The sequence below is a fragment of the Hemiscyllium ocellatum genome, chromosome 2 (assembly GCF_020745735.1).
Source record: "Hemiscyllium ocellatum isolate sHemOce1 chromosome 2, sHemOce1.pat.X.cur, whole genome shotgun sequence".
Taxonomy (NCBI): domain Eukaryota; kingdom Metazoa; phylum Chordata; class Chondrichthyes; order Orectolobiformes; family Hemiscylliidae; genus Hemiscyllium; species Hemiscyllium ocellatum.
Window position 1 is genome coordinate 1,531,060 of NC_083402.1, and position 23,047 is coordinate 1,554,106.

Below are 23,047 nucleotides of genomic sequence, written 5' to 3' on the forward strand. Positions count from 1 at the left end.
AGGGGCTCGAGGGGGGTTAGAGATAGGGAGGGGGTGTAGGAGCTGGAGGAGGAACACACATAGCGAGCGTTGCAGGGGCTGGAGGAGGTACACAGATAGGGAGGGGGTGTAGGGGCTGGAGGGGGTACACAGGGAGGGAGGGGGTGTAGGGGCTGGAGGAGGTACACAGATAGGGAGGGGCTGTAGGGGCTGGAGGAGGTACACAGGGAGGGAGGGGGTGTAGGGGCTTGAGGGGGTGACAGAGATAGGGAGCGGGTGTAGCGGCTGGAGGGGATACACAGGGAGGGAGGGGGTGTAGGGGCTGGAGGAGGTACACAGATAGGGAGGGGGTGTAGAGGCTGAATGGGTGACAGAGATAGGGAGGGGGTGTAGGGGCTGGAGGAGGTACACAGGGAGGGAGGGGGTGTAGGGGCTGGAGGGCGTACACAGATAGGGAGGGGGTGTAAGGGCTGGAGGGGGTACACAGGGAGGGAGGGGGTGTAGGGGCTGTAGGAGGTTACAGAGATAGGGAGGGGGTGTATGGGCTGGTGGGGGTACACAGGGAGGGAGAGGGTGGGGGCTGGAGGGGGTACACAGGGAAGGGGTGTAGGGGCTGGAGGAGGTACACAGATAGGGAGGGGGTGTAGGGGCTGGAGGGGGTACACAGGGAGGGAGGGGGTGTAGGGGCTGGAGGGGGTACACAGGGAGGGAGGGGGTGTAGGGGCTGGAGGAGGTACACAGATAGGGAGGGGGTGTAGGGGCTGGAGGGGGTACACAGGGAGGGAGGGGGTGTAGGGGCTGGAGGAGGTACACAGATAGGGAGGGGGTGTAGGGGCTGGAGGGGGTACACAGGGAGGGAGGGGGTGTAGGGGCTGGAGGAGGTACACAGATAGGGAGGGGGTGTAGGGGATGGAGGGGGTACACAGGGAGGGAGGGAGTGTAGGGGCTGGAGGGGGTACACAGGGAGGGAGAGGGGTACAGCCTCACAAATTGCTGCAGATACAGGGTTTAAAATGCCAGCACATGCAGCAGTTTCACTGAAATGTCCATGTTCTGTATAATCTGTGACTGTGCACTCGGCTGAGGAATGATTGCGAGCACTCAGAGATTCTCCCTGTCATCGCAGTGTTCACCATCCATCATTCCCCATCTTGTTACAGGCCTTGGTCTGATTCCTGGTGGCCTTGACCTTGCCCAATGTTCTCTCCTTTACTGGACGGCCTGTGTGATGGAAAGCCATTGCCAGCTGATAGCAGAAGGTGTACTGATCCTGTGGAGAGAGAGGCACACAGTCACCACATGTTAGAAACCATGGCAACAGGGTCAGAAAACCCCAGTGAGAGACCGTCTTCTTTGGGGGAAGCCTGAGGCACAGTGTAAGGATTCTAACCACAAAGAGAGTGTTCGTGGTTATTGAGGGTCAGCCATCTCCGGTCCAGGACATCTCTGCAGGAGTCCCTCGGGATAATGTCCTCGGCCCAACCACCTTCAGCTGCTTCATCAATGACCTTCCCTCCACCATAAGGTCCGAAGTGGGGGATGTTCCCCAATGATTACCCAGCATTCAGCCCCGTTCACAACTCCTCAGGTACTGAAACAGGCCGTGTTCACATACAACAAGATCAGGACAATATCCCGGCTTGGGCTGACACGTGCTGAGGAACATGCAATGACCATCTCCAATAAGAGAGGATCCAACCATCACACCATCAGGTTTAGTGACATTACCATCTTTGTATCCCCTGCTATTAACATCAGGGGGTTACAATTGACTAGAAACTGAATGGGACACACTACATAAACAGTGTTCACAAGAGCAGGTCAGAGGCTGGGAATACCGCGGCAAGTAACTCCCCTCCTGACTCCCCAAAGCCTGTCCACCATCTGTGCATGGGGACAGCTCCAACAACACTCAGGAAGCTCGACACCATCCAGGACAAAGCAGCCGCTTGATTGGGACCACACCCACAAACATCCCCTCCCTCCCCCCACCGACGCTCAGGAACAGCAGTGTGTACCATCCCCTCCCTCCCCCCACCCACACACAGTAGCAGCAGTGTGTACCATCCCCTCCCTCCCCCCACCGACGCTCAGGAACAGCAATGTGTACCATCCCCTCCCTCCCCCCACCCACACTCAGTAACAGCAGTGTGTACCATCCCCTCCCTCCCCCACCGACGCTCAGGAACAGCAGTGTGTACCATCCCCTCCCTCCCCCACCGACACTCAGTAACAGCAGTGTGTACCATCCCCTCCCTCCCCCCACCCACACTCAGTAACAGCAGTGTGTACCATCCCCTCCCTCCCCCCACCGACACTCAGTAACAGCAGTGTGTACCATCCCCTCCCTCCCCCCACCCACACTCAGTAACAGCAGTGTGTACCATCCCCTCCCTCCCCCACCGACGCTCAGGAACAGCAGTGTGTACCGTCCCCTCCCTCCCCCACTGACGCTCAGGAACAGCAGTGTGTACCATCCCCTCCCTCCCCCACTGACGCTCAGGAACAGCAGTGTGTACCAAGCCCTCCCTCCCCCACCCACACTCAGTAACAGCAGTGTGTACCACCCCCTCCCTCCCCCACTGACGCTCAGGAACAGAAGTGTGTACCATCCCCTCCCTCCCCCACTGACGCTCAGGAACAGCAGTGTGTACCATCCCCTCCCTCCCCCCACCGACCCTCAGTAACAGCAGTGTGTACCATCCCCTCCCTCCCCCACCGACACTCAGTAACAGCAGTGTGTACCATCCCCTCCCTCCCCCCACTGACACTCAGTAACAGCAGTGTGTACCATCCCCTCCCTCCCCCACCGACACTCAGTAACAGCAGTGTGTACCATCCCCTCCCTCCCCCACTGACACTCAGTAACAGCAGTGTGTACCATCCCCTCCCTCCCCTCCACCCCCCCCCAGTAACAGCAGTGTGTACCATCCCCTCCCTCCCCCACAGACACTCAGTAACAGCAGTGTGTACCATCCCCTCCCTCCCCCACAGACACTGTGGTGATGCTGATCCTTGGCTTTTTTCCCCCAGAGGGGTTATAAAAGCAGCAATTCTGAAAAATTTGGCTCGGATGGGTTTTAGGGCCAGTTTGATTATAGCTTACAGATACCGCATCAGATAGAAGGCTTAAAAAATGTGTCCAATGAAAGGGAAGTGGCCAGTTCTCCCAGCTCAGCTTTTCTCTGGTTTGATTTGGTTTTGGCAGTCTGGCTATTCCCTATAAACAGTCAGGCAGGTTTGAGGTTACTGGTCCAAGACACAGCTACATTGATGACGGTGGTCCATGCTCTCTCCTGGAAGACCCTGTGTTTGATTTTTACCTGATTCTAGTGATTCCTGAAAGATGACCATGATCTCTCCAGCTATCCCTGTTCGAACACTGAGGTGTAGTCCATCTGGTCCAGGTGATTTATCCACCTTCAGGCCATTCAGTTTTCTAGCACTTTCTCCTTGGTGATGGCCCCATTATTACTCAGCTCTGCCCCCTCACTCTCTTCAATGTTTGGGATATTACTCCTGTCTTCCACCATGAAGACTGCGACAAAGTAGTTATTCAGATCCTCAGCCATTTCCTAGTTTCCCACTACTATCTCTCCAACATCCTTTTCCAGCAGCCCAGGGTCTACTTTAGGTTCTCTTTTGCCCCTTATGTATCTTACAGTCTTCCTTTATACCACTGGTTAGCTGGCCCTTATATTTAATCTTCTCCCTCAGTTATTTTTAGTTGCCCTCTGTTGGTCTTTGTAAGCTTCCCAATTCTCTGGTTTCCCACGGCCCTTCGCCACATTATATTCTTTCACTGCATCCCTACCTTCCCCAGTCAGCCACGGTTGCCTCACCCTCCCTGTACCAGGCTTCGGTTTCCTCGGGATGAATCTCTGCTGTGTCTCCCGAATTACTCCCAGAACCTCCTGCCGTTGCTGTTCCCCTGTCTTTCCTGTTCAGTTACTCAAGCTGCTCCAAAAAGCCGGCTCATAGACATTCCACAAATTCCTTTCCTTCCAATCCACTCCCAACCTGATTTTCCCAGTCCACCTGCAAACGGAAATCCCCCGTGATCACTGTAGCATTGCCATTCCGACACACGCTAACCCGGGATCAGGGACCAGGTGATCCACACGTGTGTCATTGATAGGCCATGGCCAATGATCTGGTGACCCACTCACCGTGTCATTGCTGACCTGGGAGCAGTGATCTGGTGATCCACTCACCGTGTCATTGCTGACCTGGGAGCAGTGATCTGGTGACCCACTCACCGTGTTGTTGATGACCTGGGAGCAGTGATCTGGTGATCCACTCACCGTGTTGTCGATGACCTGGGAGCAGTGACCTGGTGATCCACTCACCGTGTCATTGCTGACCTGGGAGCAGTGATCTGGTGATCCACTCACCGTGTCATTGCTGACCTGGGAGCAGTGATCTGGTGATCCACTCACCGTGTTGTTGATGACCTGGGGCCTGCTGCTGCGGATAGTTTTGACAGCTTGGAAGACATCGACCGTGGCCTCGTGCCGTATCTGCTGACAGATTAAACTGGAAACACAGAATAACCCACAGCGACTCGCTCCATCGCTGCAGAAAATCCACCAATCAGAAAGCGGCTTCATCAACCCATCCCTCCACACACCTCCACCCATCCCCCACACCCTCACCGCCACCCCCCTACACCCCTCACCCCCACCCTCCCCGCCCACATCCCTCACCCTCTGTCCCCAGCCACCCCACCACGCCCCTCACCCTCTCACCCCCACCCACCCTCCCACATCCCTCACCCTCTCCGATCCACTCACCCCCTACACCCCTCACCCTCTTACCCCCACCCACCCCCTACACCTCTCACACCCTCTCCCCTTCAACCTAACCCCCACACCATCTCCCACCCACGTCCCCTAAACCCCTCAACCTTCCCCCCAACCCAGCCCCCACATATCCCCACCCACCCCCTACACCATTCACCCTCTCTCCCCACCCACACCCCCAAATCCCTCACCCTCTCCTCCCCACACCCCCTATACCCTCACCCTCTCATCCCACCCACCTCCCCTACATCCCTCACCCTCACCCACACCCCTATACCCCTCACCCTCCCAGACACCTCCTCTCCTGTCCCCTGCACTGCAATGTCACTTTGCACCCCCTCCCCCATCCCCTTCCCACCGCATTCCACTCTCTGGTTCTCACCCAACCCCACAGTGAGTGTGAGCCTGAGAGTAGATGTTGGTGAGTCTGTGTTACTCTGAGAGATTATGTGAGAGCGTGACGGTGTGTGAGGGGTTGTAAGAGATTGTGAGAAAGTGCCTGTTGTGTGTAACAGTGAGTGTGAGTGTGTATGTCAGGGAGTGCGAGGAGGCTGTGTGAGTGAGCATGAGTGTGTAAATCAGACAGCGTGAGCGAGTGCGAGAGTGTGTGCAAATCAGAGAGTGCGAGGGGGTGCAAGGGTGGGTGTGTAAGTCGGTGAGTGTGAGGGTGTGAGAGTGGGTGTGTAAGTCGGTGAGTGTGAGGGTGTGAGAGTGGGTGTGTAAGTCAGAGAGTGTGAGGGTGTGAGAGTGGGTGTGTAAGTCGGTGAGTGTGAGGGTGTGAGAGTGGGTGTGTAAGTCAGAGAGTGTGAGGGTGTGAGCGTGAGTGTGGAAGTTGGTGAGTGTGAGAGAGTGTGAGTGTGTAAGTCAGAGAGTGCGAGGGAGTGAGAGTATGTGGACGTTGGTGAGTGTGATAGAATGTGAGAGTGGGTGTGTAAGTCAGATAGTGCGAGGGTGTGAGAGTGGGTGTGTAAGTCGGTGAGTGTGAGGGCGTGAGAGTGAGTGTGTAAGCCAGAGTGTGAGGGTGTGAGAGTGGGTGTGTAAGTCGGTGAGTGTGAGGGTATGAGATTGGGTGTGTAATTTGGTGAGTGTGAGGGTGTGAGAGTGAGTGTGTAAGTCAGTGGGTGTGAGGGTGTGAGAGTGAGTGTGTAAGTCGGTGTGTGTGAGGGTGTGAGAGTGGGTGTGTAAGTCGGTGAGTGTGAGGGTGTGAGAGTGAGTGTGTAAGTCAGAGTGTGAGGGTGTGAGAGTGGGTGTGTAAGTCGGTGAGTGTGAGGGTATGAGATTGGGTGTGTAATTTGGTGAGTGTGAGGGTGTGAGAGTGAGTGTGTAAGTCAGTGGGTGTGAGGGTGTGAGAGTGAGTGTGTAAGTCGGTGTGTGTGAGGGTGTGAGAGTGGGTGTGTAAGTCAGTGAGTGTGAGAGTGAGTGTGTAAGTCGGCGAGTGTGAGGGTGTGAGAGTGAGTATGTAAGTCGTTGATTGTGAGGGTGTGGGTGTGGGTGTGTAATTTGGTGAGTGTGAGGGTGTGAGAGTGGGTGTATAATTCGGTGAGTGTGGGTGTGAGAGTGAGTGTGTAAGTCAGTGGGTGTGAGGGTGTGAGAGTGAGTGTGTAAGTTGGTGAGTGTGAGTGTGGGTGCATAAGTCGGTCAGTGTGAGGGGGTGAGAGTGAGTGTGTAAGTCGGTGGGTGTGAGGGTGTGAGAGTGAGTGTGTAAGTCGGTGAGAGTGAGTGTGTAAGTCGGTGAGTGTGAGGGTGTGAGAGTGGGTGTATATTTCGGTGAGTGTGAGGGTGTGAGAGTGAGTGTGTAAGTCGGTGAGAGTGGGTGTGTATGTCGGTGAGTGTGAGGGTGTGAGAGTGGGCGTGTAAATCGGTCAGTGTGAGGGTGTGAGAGTGAGTGTGTAAGTCGGTGAGAGTGGGTGTGTATGTCGGTGAGTGTGAGGGTGTGAGAGTGAGTGTGTAAGTCGGTGAGAGTGGGTGTGTAAGTCGGTGAGTGTGAGGGTGTGAGAGTGGGTGTGTAAGTTGGTGAGTGTGAGGGTGTGAGAGTGGGTGTGTATGTCGGTGAGTGTGAGGGTGTGAGAGTGGGTGTGTATGTCGGTGAGTGTGAGGGTGTGAGAGTGAGTGTGTAAGTCGGTGAGTGTGAGGGTGTGAGAGTGGGTGTGTAAGCCGGTGAGTGTGAGGGTGTGAGAGTGGGTGTGTATGTCGGTGAGTGTGAGGGTGTGAGAGTGGGTGTGTAAGTCGGTGAGTGTGAGGGTGTGAGAGTGGGTGTGTATGTCGGTGAGTGTGAGGGTGTGAGAGTGGGTGTGTAAGTTGGTGAGTGTGAGGGTGTGAGAGTGGGTGTGTATGTCGGTGAGTGTGAGGGTGTGAGAGTGAGTGTGTAAGTCGGTGAGTGTGAGGGTGTGAGAGTGAGTGTGTAAGTCGGTGAGTGTGAGTGTGAAGATGTCAGGTTGTCGTCACTCACCAGCAGGTGACCAGGATTGGTTTATTCCCATTCTGTTGTTGCCATGAATCCAGCTCCTGTATGATCCTGATGATGGAGTTTGGGGATTGAGGGACAGGGTTCCCCATTGGCCAGTTATCAAGCTGCAGAACTTTAATCTCATACTTCACACTCTGTAACAAGAAGAGCAGCCTCAGTGATCTCAGCCCAGTCCATGTGATTACTGACCAAGGCAGGGCCCAGGCTGTAACTCAATCTGAGAAATTATCATCTCTTCTTTCTAATTTAATGTGTTGATCTTTCACTGAAACATAAACTTGCATTGCTCCAGGTCTGATTTTAACAATAAAACAGAAGTCCATTACACTGAAGAAGTGAAGATAACATGAAACAAAGTCAGCTCTTCACATTTAACACAATTTGAAAGATTTCAAAACCAACTCCAACCTGCCCCAAAGCTATCCCTTTCCATTACTCAAGTCCCACAGACAGATCCCTTCTTTATCACAGCTATAGCTTTGGATTCCCTGTTTCTTTCAGTGCTGAACTTGAGGGCTTGGTAGCCTCTTCCTTGAATACTCACACAACTGAGCTTAGATGTGAACTTTCAAACTTAAACTGAGGGAATCTATCTCCTAACTGTTTGGGTCTCACTTCTTTCTCAAGGAGTAACAGGACTCACATATGAATCCCGTCAGGTTTTTAAAAGGTTTCCAATCTTCCCCAAAACAAAACTGAATTATTGATTTTCCCAAACTGAAAGTGAGCTAATTCTTTCGAAGTTTGTTTGCTGTGATCCTGAACCCGACAATGCAAACAAACACACACAATCACTGCAAGAGGGTCTCAGTTAGCTGCTCCCTTGTTTCAAAATCCTCACTGCAAACAAACTGACCAGTTAAATATTAAAACATACAGAACAACACTGCTATTTCACTAAGTCAAAATTCAAGCTGAAAAGTAAACGATAATCTAGAGAAACCACACACCTTCCATTCCATAAGAAATAGGAGCAGAAGGTGACCATACAACTGCTCTAACATCCAACACAATCAAGGCCAGGCCTCAACATCAACTCCAGTTCCCACCCACCTCTCACACTTACCCTGACTCCATCGGCCACTCCTCCAGTTCACCTAAATCTCCGTGAAGCCTCTTTGCATTATTCTCACAAACCCCTCTCCCACCAAATTTTATGATATCTGCCAAACCAGGAATCATTTATTAGTCCCCACACCCGAATCATTGATCACAAACGTGAGCAGCTGTGGCCCATGCACTGATCCTTGTGATGTCCCCCTGGTCACAGACTGCCAACGTGATCATCACCCATGTCATCCTCCTCTCTGCTTTCTGCCAGTTACACGATCCTTAATCTCAGTAAGCATAATTTCTCAATTCCATGAATTTTAACATTGTTCAATAACCAGTTACATGGGACTTAATCAAATGCCTTTGGGGAATCTGAATACATCACCTCCAAATGTTCCTCTTCTCAATGCTGTCCGTTACATGTTAAACACACTCCATCACGTTTCCCTCTCATAGATACATGTTGACTCTGTCTGTCAGGCAGTTATTTCTTGTACATCAAGTAATGACTCCCTTTAAAATCAATTGTTGTATATTCCCTACTCCTGTCCTCAGGATAATAGATCTGTTGTTCCCCATTTTTTTCTGTCTCCCTCTGAAACATTAGTGATGATATTTTCAATCTTCCAATCTGCAGGGACTGTTTCAGCAATAACCAAATTTTATGCTTGAAGAGTGACGACTTAAATATACTTAAAGTTGACGAATCTACTACCATAAGACCATAAGACATAGGAGTGGAAGTAAGGCCATTTGGCCCATCGAGTCCACTCCGCCATTCAATCATGGCTGATGGGCATTTCAACTCCACTTACCCGCATTCTCCCCGTAGCCCTTAATTCCTCGAGATATCAAGAATCTATCAATCTCGGTCTTGAAGACATTTAGCGTCCCGGCCTCCACTGCACCACTGCAGGCAAAGCATTCCATACCCTTACTACTCTCTGAGTAAAGAAACTACCTCTGACATCTGTCCTATATCTATCACCCCTCAATTTAAAGCTATGCCCCCTCGTGCTCGCCGTCACCATACTTGGAAAAAGGCTCTCCCTGCCCACCCTATCTAACCCTCTGATTATCTTATATGTCTCTATTAAGTTACCTCTCAACCTTCTTCTCTCCAACAAAACAGCCTCAATCCCTCAGCCTTTCCTCGTAAGACCTTCCCTCCAGACCAGGCAACATCTTAGTAAATCTCCTCTGCACTCTTTCCAAAGCTTCCACATCCTTCTTATAATGCGGTGACCAGAACTGTACACAATACTCCAACTGCGGCCGCACCAGAGTTTTGTACAGCTGTAGCATAACCTCATGGTTCCGGAATTTGATTCCTCTATTAATAAAAGCTAAAATACTGTATGCCTTCTTAACAACCCTGTCAACCTGGGTGACAACTTTCAGGGATCTGTGTACATGGACACTGAGATCTCTCTGCTCATCTACACTACCAAGAATCTTACCATAAGCCCAGTACTCTGCATTCCTGTTACTCCGACCAAAGTGAATCACCTCACACTTGTCCGCATTAAACTCCATTTGCCACCTCTCAGCCCAGCTCTGCAGCTTATCTATGTCTCTCTGTAACCATTCAACCATGGCTGATGGGCATTTCAACTCCACTTACCCGCATTCTCCCCGTAGCCCTTAATTCCTTGTGACATCAAGAATCTATCAATCTCTGCCTTGAAAACATTTAGCGTCCCAGCCTCCACTGCACTCTGCGGCAATGAATTCCACAGGCCCACCACTCTCTGGCTGAAGAAATGTCTCCGCATTTCTGTTCTGAATTGACCCCCTCTAATTCTAAGGCTGTGTCCACGGGTCCTAGTCTCCTCACCTAACGGAAACAATTTCCTAGCGTCCACCCTTTCCAAGCTATGTATTATCTTGTAAGTTTCTATTAAGTCTCCCCTTAATCTTCTAAACTCCAATGAATACAATCCCAGGATCCTCAGCTGTTCCTCATATGTTAGACCTACTGTTCCAGGGATCATCCATGTGAATCTCCGCTGGACACGTTCCAGTGCCAGTATGTCCTTCCTGAGGTGTGGGGACCAAAACTGGACACAGTACTCCAAATGGGGCCTAACCAGAGCTTTATAAAGTCGACTGTGGGGAACCTTAAGGTTTTATTAGCATTTTAATTAATTTCTCCTGTCTCTGCACATCTCATCTGCGCTAATCGTTTTGTTCTTTTCACATGAATGGAAGTGTTTATATTCCATTTATATGTTTCCTACTATTTTACATTCCTTGCAAAATCCTGTTAAATCTTTTCTGAACCCTCTCCAATGTAATAATATTCTTCCTATAACAAGATGACCAGAACTGGACACAGTACTCCAACAGAGGCCTCACCAATGACCTGTACAACCTCAACATGATGTCCCAACCCCGATACTCAAAGATCTGAGCAATGAAGGCAAGTATGCTAAACACCTTAACCATCCTGTCCACATGTGATGCAAACTTTAAGGAATCATGTACCAGAACCCCGAGGTCTCTCTATTCTACAACACCACCTAAGACCCTACCTTTAATTGTTATAAACTGTGCTCATTTATTTTGCCAAATTCAATACCTCATTTTAATCCAAATTAAACTCCTTCTGTTACTCTTCAGCCCAACTGATCAAGATCCCTTTGTAATCACAGACAACCTTTGTCACTGCCCACTATGTCACCAATGTTCGAGTCATTTGCAAAATTACTAACCATGCCTTCTATATTCTCATCTAAATCATTTAGATGAACCACAAACAAAAGCGGACCCAGGACCGATCCCTGTGGAACACTGCTGGTCATCGGCCTCTAGTCCAAAAACCAACCCTCCACCACCATCCTCTAGCTCCTGATGTTAAGCCAATTCTTAATTCAATTGGCAAGCTTACCCTGAATCCTGTGTGATTTAACTTTACCAATTAGTCTACCATGTGGATCCTTGTAAAAGGCTTTACTAAAGTCCAAGTAAACAATGTCTACCATTCTGTCCTCAGAAATTTTCTTGGTTCCTTCCTCAAAAAACTCCAAGTTTGAGAGATTCAATTTCCCTCGCACAAAACCATGCTGACTATCCCTAAGCATTCCTTACATCTCCAAATGCACATAAACCCTATCATTCAGAATCACCCCCAACAACTTACCCACCAATGAAGTCAGGCTCACAGGTCTATAGTCCCCAGGCTTCTCCTTACATCCCTTTTTAAACAAAGGCACAACATTAGCGATGCTCCAGTCATCTGGCATCTCACCCACATTTATAGATGATGCAAGTATTTCTTCGTGGGTCCCCACAATTTCCTCCAAAATTTCCCAACACATCCTCAGATACACCTGATCAGGTTCTGGAGATTTATCCACCTTGATGTTTTCTCTTCTGTAATGTGAACGGTTTTCAAACCATCAGTACTTATTTCTCAGAGATCTCTACCTTCTGGCCCCTCCTTCGTTGGTCTAATTGCACCTTTCATTGTCTTGTTAGCAATAGCTCGTTGATCATTACGGTGGCTATTTTTACCTTAAAATAATGAATGGTTTTTGAAAACTCTCTAAATGCAAGCGATTGCCTAACTATCACCAAACCTTTTCATGTATTTTTACAGTCCATCTCAACCAACATCCTCCTCCAATATTCACAATTGCCTTTATATAGACTTAAAATCCAAGCTTTAGATTAGAACATAGAAAATAAAACAGTACAGCACAGTACAGGCCCTTCGGCCTACCATGTTGTGCCAAGCATTTATCTTAATCTAAGATCAACCTAACCTACACCCCTCAATTCACTACCGCCCATATGCTTGTCCAACAGTTGCTTAAATGTTTCTGACTCTACCATTCTGTGCACGCATCACTCTGCGTAAAGAACCTACCTCTGACATCTGGCCTATACCTTCCTCCAATCACTTTAAAATTATGCCCCCTTATGATAGCCATTTCTGCCTGGGGGAGGCGGTCCCTGGTTATCTGCTCTATCTATGCCTCTCATTACCTTGTACACCTCTCTGCCTCCTCCTCTCCAGTGCAAAACGCCCAAGCTCACTCAACCTCTCTTCATAAGGCAAGCCCTTCAATCCAGGCAGCATTTTGGTAAATCTCCTCTGCACCCTCTCTAAAGCATCTACATCCTTCCTCTAATGAGGCGACTAGAACTGAATACAATACAGTATTCCAAATGTGATCTAATCAGGGTTTTATAGAGCTGCAGCAAAACCTCATGGCTCTTAAACTCAATCCCCCCTGTTAATGAAAGACAAAATACCATACGCCTTTTTAAAACCCTATCAACCTGAGTGGCAACTTTGAGAGATCTATGTATGTGGACCCCAAGATCACACTGTTCCTCCACACTGCCAAGAATCCTGTCTTTAACCCTGTATTCAGCATTCAAATTTGACCTTCCAAAATGAATCACTTTGAACAACATCATTTTCAAATTAAATGGAAACTTCTATTCTACAGTGGTCACTATTCCCTAAATGTTCTTTCACAACAAGGTTATTAATTGGCCCTCTCTGATTTGCATAATGCCACATTCAAAGTAATCTGTGTCCTTGTTGATTCCTCAACGTATTACCTTGAAAATGATCTTGAAAACATTTAGGGGGAGGTGATGGCCCTAGTGGTATAATTACTAGATGATTAATCCAGAAATTCAGCTGATGTTGAGAACCTGGCAGGTGGTGGAATCTGAATTCAATAATAATCTGGAATGAAGAATCCACTGTGAAACTATTGTTGATTTTTAGAAAAACTCATCTGGTTCAGTAATGTCCTTCAGAAATGGAAATCACCATCCTCACATGGTCTGGCCTACATGTGACTGCAGATCAAAGTGGTTGACATTCAACTGCTCTCTGAAATGGCCTGGCAATCCACTCAGTTCCAAGGCAGCTAGAGATGGACAATAAATGATGAACAGCCAGCAACACCCATGCCCCATGAGTGAATAAAGAAAAACCATTCCAGGAAGCTTTCCTCCACACCCAATCTAGTCCCACCTGCCAGCACCCGGCTCATATCCCTCCAAACCCTTCCTATTCATATACCCATCCAAATGCCTCTTAAATGTTGCAATTGTACCAGCCTCCACCACTTCCTCTGGCAGCTCATTCCATACACGTACCACCCTCTGTGTGAAAAAGTTGCCACTTCGGTCTCTTTTATATCTTTCCCCTCTCACCCTAAACCTATGCCCTCTTGTTCTGGACTCCCCGAACCCAGGGAAAAGACTTTGTCTATTTAGCCTATCCATGCCTCTCATAATTTTGTAAACCTCTATAAGGTCATCCCTCAGCCTCCGACGCTCCAGGGAAAACAGCCCCAGCCTGTTCAGCCTCTCCCTATAGCTCAAATCCTCCAACCCTGGCAACATCCTTGTAAATCTTTTCTGAACCCTTTCAAGTTTCACAATATCTTTCCGATAGGAAGGAGACCAGAATTGCACGCTATATTCCAACAGTGGCCTAACCAATGTCCTGTACAGCCGCAACATGACCTCCCAACTCCTGCACTCAATACTCTGACCAATAAAGGAAAGCATACCAAACACCTTCTTCACTATCCTATCTACCTGCGACTCCATTTTCAAGGAGCTATGAACCTGCACTCCAAGGTCTCTTTGTTCAGCAACACTCCCTAGGACCTTACCATTAAGTGTATAAATCCTGCTAAGATTTGCTTTCCCAAAATGCAGCACCTCACATTTATCTGAATTAAAATCCATCTGCCACTTCTCAGCCCATTGGCCCATCCTGTTGTAATTTGAGGTAACCCTCTTCGCTGTCCACTACACCTCCAATTTTGGTGTCATCTGCAAACTTACTAACTGTACCTCTTATGCTCACATCCAAATCATTTATGTAAATGACAAAAAGTAGAGGACCCAGCACTGATCCTTGTGGCACTCCACTGCTCCCAGGCCTTGACCAGTTGACAGAGCTCAACTCCCCTCTGGGGAAGGATCCTGTTCGTTTATATATTAATGGACCCAATCACCAGATGAACAAGTGACAAAAATACACGCTCGGAGCCCTGTAAGAGTAACCAAAAGCCAATGGGATAACAAGGAAGCTGACTAAATCAGAATATCAATGGGAAGGAAAGTGTTGCACCCCAACCCCTATAGTGCCCACCTATACTGAAAAGCTGCTAAATTATGCGTGAACATTGCTTGCTTGCTTTCTGAGGACACCCTGGGTAAGAATCCCGTTTCTTTTCTTTCTGTAAATAAATCCAATCACAAAATTTCAAACATACGGGAAGAATTTGTCCTCCTGATCTTTAATGATTATTCTTCCTTTTCTGAACTGGGGACCTTTCAAGTGTAAGGTGTGAACCATTACCAGACAGAAAAGCAGTCCTGAGAGCCCAGGGCGTTTTGTTATAATCAAATCACTCCCACCAAAATTACCAAAATACCCCATGAACAAACATTACCCACCAGGGTCACTGTAGAGAACTAAAATACCAAATTAACCACGTGCCTCATTGTGAACAGGTTCACCCTCCAGATGCAGAATGAAAGCAACAATCTAAACAGGTGGGAGAGGGCAAGGTAGGGGAAGAATGAGCCTGGCTGGTGTCTTTTTACCAATTATAACCGTAACTAAAATAGTTGGTTTGTAACCCTAAGCTGCGTTTTTAATTTAAGATGTTGCAGTTTCACATTCAGGAGCTGCCATTTCACTTTCATAGCCACGGTGAACAAACTAGGTAGTTTTTCTGTAATCAAGAAATGCACGATGAAACCAACTAATTCCAGCAGCAAATCCTGTCGACTAGGGACAGTGTAAAAGTAAAAAAAATCAAAAAGGGGAGAAATGAGCAAGCAGAAACTAGCTCTTTATTTTGAGAAACCCAACCATCAATCTCTTGGAAACAAAATGCTGACCAGCCAGAGAAAATGATTTACAAAGAGATTAAAGCTCACTTACTGAACAACTGCCACAGTCTCCAATTCCAATATTCACAAGTTGCTGAGTGAAGGCCATTCTCCGTATCCCAACCCCGAATGCTTGACCATTCTTTCTGAGACTGTCCCTACGGGGGACCTGCCCCAGGTTGACCCTGACAAGATTCTTCACAATCCGTTAGACACAATGAGGTCCTCTCACATTCTTCTAAACTGCAGACACCCAGGTTTCGCAGAACAACACCTCCCCCTCCAATCCCAGAAGCCTCCTGGAGTGAGGCTCAGTGTCAGATTTTCTGTCTGTATTATAAACACATTCTCTCGCATCAGGATCCACATCCTGCTCTGACTGTGATCATTTAGCCGCTGACCCTCTCCCCCCAGCCAATGCCTCCCCTGTGCTGGTCAATGCAGAGACTCACCTGTTTGTGTTTACTGAGGGTGAGCCGTAGCTCTGTGAATTCTGCCTGCGGTTTCTCAGAGACCAGGGTCACCTGGAACGGGCCGTAGGAGCTAGAACCATCGTGAGGCCAGAATGCAACATAGGTCTAGAACGACACAATCAGAGATTGATTACAGGACACAGCACGGTCACTCAGTCAGGTCAGTCAGTCAGTCAGTCAGCTCTGAGTATGGTCAGTCATGCAGGTCTGAGCATGGTCACTCAGTCTGAGCATGGTCACTCAGTCAGGTCTCTGCACATTTTCACCCACAATCCAGTGGGAACAGTGGACAGCCCATTGGTGCCTGATGATGCAGAAATGCCCAACGCTGCCCAATGGCCTACACCATCCCAAACCACACCCTCCAACCCAACCACACCCCCATCCCAAACCACACCCCCATCCCAAACCACACCCCCAACTCTAACCACACCCCCATCCCAACCACACACCCCCATCCCAACCACACCCCCATCCCAAACCACACCCCCCATCCCAACCACACACCCCCATCCCAAACCACACCCCCATCCCAACCACACCCCCATCCCAACCACACCCCCATCCCAAACCACACACACCCATCCCAAACCACACTCCCATCCCAACCACACTCCCATCCCAAACCACACACCCCCATCCCAAACCACACCCCCATCCCAAACCACACCCCCATCCCAAACCACACACCCCCATCCCAACCACACCCCCATCCCAAACCACACCCTCCAACCCAACCACACCCCCATCCCAAACCACACCCTCCAACCCAACCACACCCCCATCCCAAACAACACCCCCATCCCAAACCACACACCCCCATCCCAAACCACAAACCCCCATCCCAACCACACCCCCATCCCAAACCACACCCCATCCCAAACCACACCCCCAACTCTAACCACACCCCCCATCCCAACCACACACCCCCATCCCAAACCACCCCCCCATCCCAACCACACCCCCATCCCAAACCACACCCCCATCCCAAACCACACCCCCATCCCAAACCACAAACCCCCATCCCAACCACACCCCCATCCCAAACCACACCCCATCCCAAACCACACCCCCAACTCTAACCACACCCCCCATCCCAACCACACACCCCCATCCCAAACCACACCCCCCTCCCAACCACACCCACACCCAAACCCACACCCCCATCCCAAACCACACACCCCCATCCCAACCACACCCCCATCCCAAACCACACCCCCAACTCTAACCACACCCCCAACTCTAACCACACCCACATCCCAACCACCCCCCCCCAAACCACACACTCCCATCCCAACCACACCCCCATCCCAAACCACACCCCCATCCCAAACCACACACTCCCATCCCAACCACACCCCCATCCCAACAACACCCCCATCCCAAACCACACCCCCATCCCTAACCACACACACTCCAACCCCCACACCCCCATCCCAACCACACCCCCATCCCAAACCACACCCCCATCCCAACCACACCCCCATCCAAAACCACACCCCCATCCCAAACCATACCCCCATCCCTAGCCACACACCCTCCAACCCAACCACACCCCCATCCCAACCACACCCCCATCCCAAACCACACCATCCCAAACCACACCCCCATCCCAAACCACACCCCCATCCCTAACCACACCCCCATCCCACACCACACCCCCATCCCAAATCACACCCCCATCCCTCACTACATCCCCTTCCCAAACCACACCCCCATCCCAAACCACACCCCCATCCCTCACCACACCCCCACCCCTCACCACACCCCCATCCCAAACCACATCCCCATCCCTAACCACACACACTCCAACCCAACCACACCCCCATCCCAACCACACCCCCATCCCAAACCACACCCCCATCCCAACCACACCCCCATCCAAAACCACACCCCCATCCCAAACCATACCCCCATCCCTAGCCACACACCCTCCAACCCAACCACACCCCCATCCCAACCACACCCCCATCCCAAACCACACCATCCCAAACCACACCCCCATCCCAAACCACACCCCCATCCCTAACCACACCCCCATCCCACACCACACCCCCATCCCAAATCACACCCCCATCCCTCACTACATCCCCTTCCCAAACCCCACCCCCATCCCAAACCACACCCCCATCCCTCACCACACACCCCCACCCCTCACCACACCCCCATCCCAAACCACACCCCCATCTCTTACCACACCCCCATCCCAAACCACACCCCCATCCCAAACCACACCCCATCCCAAACCACACCCCCATCCCTAACCACACCACCATCCCACACCACACCCCCATCCCAAATCACACCACCATCCCACACCACACCCCCATCCCAAATCACACCAGCATCCCACACCACACCCCCATCCCAAATCACACCCCCATCCCTCACCACATCCCCTTCCCAAACCACACCATCCCAAACCACACCCCCATCCCAAACCACACCCCCATCCCTAACCACACCCCCATCCCACACCACACCCCCATCCCAAATCACACCCCCATCCCTCACTACATCCCCTTCCCAAACCACACCCCCATCCCAAACCACACCCCCATCCCTCACCACACCCCCACCCCTCACCACACCCCCATCCCAAACCACACCCCCATCTCTTACCACACCCCCATCCCAAACCACACCCCCATCCCAAACCACACCCCATCCCAAACCACACCCCCATCCCTAACCACACCACCATCCCACACCACACCCCCATCCCAAATCACACCACCATCCCACACCACACCCCCATCCCAAATCACACCCCCATCCCCAACCACATCCCCTTCCCAAACCACACCCCCAACTCTAACCACACCCCCCATCCCAACCACACACCCCCATCCCAAACCACACCCCCATCCCAAACCACACCCCCATCCCAAACCACAAACCCCCATCCCAACCACACCCCCATCCCAAACCACACCCCATCCCAAACCACACCCCCAACTCTAACCACACCCCCCATCCCAACCACACCCCCCATCCCAAACCACACCCCCATCCCAACCACACCCCCATCCCAAACCACACACCCCCATCCCAAACCACACACCCCCATCCCAACCACACCCCCATCCCAAACCACACCCCCAACTCTAACCACACCCCCAACTCTAACCACACCCCCATCCCAACCACACCCCCATCCCAAACCACACACTCCCATCCCAACCACATCCCCATCCCAAACCACACCCCCATCCCAAACCACACCCCCATCCCAAACCACACACTCCCATCCCAACCACACCCTCATCCCAACCACACCCCCATCCCAAACCACACCCCCATCCCTAACCACACACACTCCAACCCAACCACACACCCCCATCCCAACCACACCCCCATCCCAAACCACACCCCCATCCCAACCACACCCCCATCCAAAACCACACCCCCATCCCAAACCATACCCCCATCCCTAGCCACACACCCTCCAACCCAACCACACCCCCATCCCAACCACACCCCCATCCCAAACCACACCATCCCAAACCACACCCCCATCCCAAACCACACCCCCATCCCTAACCACACCCCCATCCCACACCACACCCCCATCCCAAATCACACCCCCATCCCTCACTACATCCCCTTCCCAAACCACACCCCCATCCCTCACCACACCCCCACCCCTCACCACACCCCCATCCCAAACCACACCCCCATCTCTTACCACACCCCCATCTCTAACCACACCCCCATCCCAAACCACACCCCCATCCCAAACCACACCCCATCCCAAACCACACCCCCATCCCTAACCACACCACCATCCCTAACCACACCACCATCCCACACCACACCCCCATCCCAAATCACACCAGCATCCCACACCACACCCCCATCCCAAATCACACCCCCATCCCTCACCACATCCCCTTCCCAAACCACACCCCCATCCCCAACCACATCCCCTTCCCAAACCACACCCCACCCCTCACCACACCCCCATCCCAAACCACACCCCCATCTCTTACCACACCCCCATCTCTAACCACACCCCCATTCCAAACCACACCCCCATCCCAAACCACACCCCCATCCCAAATCACACCCCCATCCCTCACCACATCCCCTTCCCAAACCACACCCCCATCCCAAACCACACCCCCATCCCTCTCCACACCCCCATCCCAAACCACACCCCCATCTCTTACCACACCCCCATCTCTAACCACACCCCCATCCCAAACCACACCCCTATCCCAAACCACACCCCATCCCAACCACACCCCCATCCCAAACCACACCCCCATCCCTCACCACACCCCATTCCAAATCACACCCCATCCCAAACCACACCCCCATCCCAAACAACACCCCCATCCCAAACCACTCCCACATCCCAAACCTCACCCCCATCCCTCACCACACCGCCATCTCTAACCACACCCCCATCCCACACCACACCCCCATCCCAAACCACAAACCCCCATCCCAAACCACACCCCCATCCCAAACCACACCCCCATCCCAAACCACACTCCCATCCCAAACCACACCCCCATCCCAAACCACAAACCCCCATCCCAAACCACACCCCCATCCCAAACCACACCCCATCCCAAACCACACCCCCACCCCAAACCACTCCCCCATCCCAAACCACACCATCATCCCAAACCACACCCCCATCCCTCACCACACCCCCATCCCTCACCACACCCGCATCTCTAACCACACCCCACCCCTAACCACACCCCCATCTCTAACCACACCCCCATCCCTCACCTCACCCCCATCCCTCACCACACCCCTATCCCAAACCACACCCCCACCTGTAACCATACCCACACCCCTCACCACACCCCCATCACAAACCACACCCCCATCACAAACCACACCCCCATCCCTCACCACACCCCCATCCCAAACCACTCCTCCTTCCCTCACCACACCCCCATCCCAAATCACACCCCATTGCAAACCACACCCCCATCCCTCACCACACCCCTATCCCTCACCACACCCCCATCCCAAACCAACCCCCAATCCTTAACCCCTCATTCCTAACTCCATCCCCATCTCTAACCTACTCCCCCCCCCCCCAAAGGCTTGGCGTATTGTTGATGCTTTTTGTTTGGGCCCAAGGGGTGGGGCTGAAGCTGTAAACAGAGGCAGCAACTCAGAGACCCTCACATCGCCGACACCTTCGGAGTAACCCCCGGCTGATACACCCCCCCCAAACCCTTACACCCCTCTCTGGGAGTGACCGCCTTTCACCCTGGGAAACCAAGGAGCGCCCTTTTCCCCCCGGAGTGATTCCTGACCACCTGGAATAACGATCTGCCCCCCCGGAGTGAGCCCAGCTCAGGTGGGAGGTTGGCCATGCGAAAGGGAGTGTTGCAATAACAGGCCGATGCTCACATTGTCCAGATCCGCCAGCCGGCTCATGGTCACCATCGATACACAGCCGAGATCATACACCAGTGCCCAGAAATCCACCGTCGTTAGATCAAGTGGCAACTGTGTCATTATAAATCCATCCTTCTTCAAATAGGACTGAGGGCAAATACAGATACAAGAGAGAAAATGACAACATTCATCTGTTCTCCTGCACACACGCTGGAAAATCCACTCAAACTGGAATCCAATGTGGGTGTCACTGGCTGGGCCCAGTATTTATTACCCGTCCCTAGTTGCTCCTTGAGAAGTTGGAGGTGAGCTGCCTTCTTGAATAGCAGCTGTCTATGTGCTGTAGGTAGACCCACAATGCCCTGAGGGAGGGAATTTCAGGACTTTGAGCCGCTGACAGTGAAGGAACAACGATATATTTCCAAGTCGGGGTGGTGTGGGGCTTGGAGGGGAACCTGCAGGGGGTGGTGTTCCCATTTACAATTTTCGTGGGTTTGGAAGGTGCTGTCTGAGGATCTTTGGTGAATTTCTGCATCTTGTAGATGGTGCACACTGCTGTTACTGAGGGGGGGTGGGGGAGGGAGGGGATGGTACACACTGCTGTTACTGAGGGGGGGTGGGGGGAGGGAGGGGATGGTACACACTGCTGTTACTGAGTGTCAGTGGGGGGAGGGAGGGGATGGTACACACTGCTGTTACTGAGTGTCGGTGGGGGGAGGGAGGGGATGGTACACACTGCTGTTACTGAGTGTGGGTGGGGGGGAGGGAGGGGATGGTACACACTGCTGTTACTGAGTGTGGGTGGGGGAGGGAGGGGATGGTACACACTGCTGTTACTGAGGGGGGTGGGGGGAGGGAGGGGATGGTACACACTGCTGTTACTGAGTGTCGGCGGGGGGGAGGGAGGGGATGGTACACACTGCTGTTACTGAGGGGGGTTGGGGGAGGGAGGGGATGTTTGAGGACGTGGTGCCAATCAAGCGGCTGCTTTGTCCTGGATGGTGTTGAGCTTCTTGAGTGTTGTTGGAGCTGCCCCCATCCAGGGCAAGGGGGGAGTGTTCCCTCCCACTCCTGACCTGTGCCTTGTAGATGGTGGCACAGCAGACATGTGGAGACTGTTTAAGCAGCAGTTGTTGCGAGTGATGCACAGATTTGTTCCTCTGAGACAGGTAAGAAGGGGTAAGGTTAAGGAGCCTTGGATGACAAGAACAGAGGAATTTCTCATCAAAAGGAAGAAGGCAGCTTACGTAAGGTGGAGGGAGCAAGGATCTAGCGCAGCTTTAGAGGATTACAGGCTTACTAGAAAGGAGCTCAGAAATGGACTGAGGAGAGCCAGGAGGGGGCACGAAAAAGGCTTGGCAGGAAGGATTAGGGAGATCCCAAAGGTGTTTTACTCCTACACAAGGAATAAGAGAATGATCAGGGAGAAGGTAGGGCCGATCAGGGATAGCGGAGGGAACTTGTGCGTGGTGTCTGAGCAGATAGGGGAAGCCCTAAATGGGGTTTTTGCTTCAGTTTTCACCAAGGAAAGGGAACTTGTTGTGAATGAAAACTTTGAGGAGCTGGGATACAGTCCTGACCAGATCAAGTTTGATGAAGTTGATGTGCTGGAAATTTTGGAAGACATTAAGATTGATAAGTCCTCAGGGCCAGACCAGATTTATCCCAGGCTGCTCCGGGAAGCGAGAAAGGAGGTTGCTAAGCCGCTGGCAAGGACATTTGCTTCCTCACTCTCCACGGGAGTCAGACCAGAGGACTGGAGGGAGGTGAATGTTGTTCCTGTTTTCAAGAAGGGGAATAGGGAAATCCCTGGCAATTACAGACCAGTCGGTCTTATATCTGTGGTCAGCAAGGTTTTGGAAAGAATTCTGAGGGATAAGATTTATGACTATTTGGCAAAGCATAGTGTGATTAAAGGCAGTCAGCATGGCTTTGTGAGGGGCAGGTCATGGCTCACAAATCTTATTGAGTTCTTTGAGGAGGTGACAAGACAGGTCAACAAAGGTCGTGCAGTGGATGTG

At 51.6% G+C, this 23,047-nt stretch overlaps 1 protein-coding gene across 1 annotated transcript; it reads right to left on the reverse strand.

The window, feature by feature from the left end:
- Positions 1 to 947: 947 nt before the first annotated feature.
- On the reverse strand, positions 948 to 21,085 carry LOC132821505 (receptor-type tyrosine-protein phosphatase alpha-like). Its single transcript, XM_060834113.1, has 5 exons — positions 21,039 to 21,085; positions 15,636 to 15,761; positions 7,231 to 7,382; positions 4,419 to 4,554; positions 948 to 1,249 (listed from the first exon to the last, which is right to left on the reverse strand). The coding sequence occupies exons 1-5, from the start codon at positions 21,072 to 21,074 to the stop codon at positions 1,109 to 1,111; spliced, it is 591 nt and encodes a 196-aa protein (XP_060690096.1). The 5' UTR covers positions 21,075 to 21,085; the 3' UTR covers positions 948 to 1,108.
- Between the last annotated feature and the right edge of the window lie 1,962 nt (positions 21,086 to 23,047).

Excerpts from the sequence above, each read along its gene's own strand:
- LOC132821505 (XM_060834113.1), bottom strand. The coding sequence starts at position 21,074 with ATGGTGACCATGAGCCGGCTGGCGGATCTGGACAAT. Across the intron at positions 7,383-15,635 it reads CCCTCAGTAAACACAAACAG|AGTGTGAAGTATGAGATTAA; the intron begins GTGAGTCTCTGC and ends TTCTTGTTACAG. Across the intron at positions 4,555-7,230 it reads CCAATCCTGGTCACCTGCTG|CGATGGAGCGAGTCGCTGTG; the intron begins GTGAGTGACGAC and ends GATTTTCTGCAG.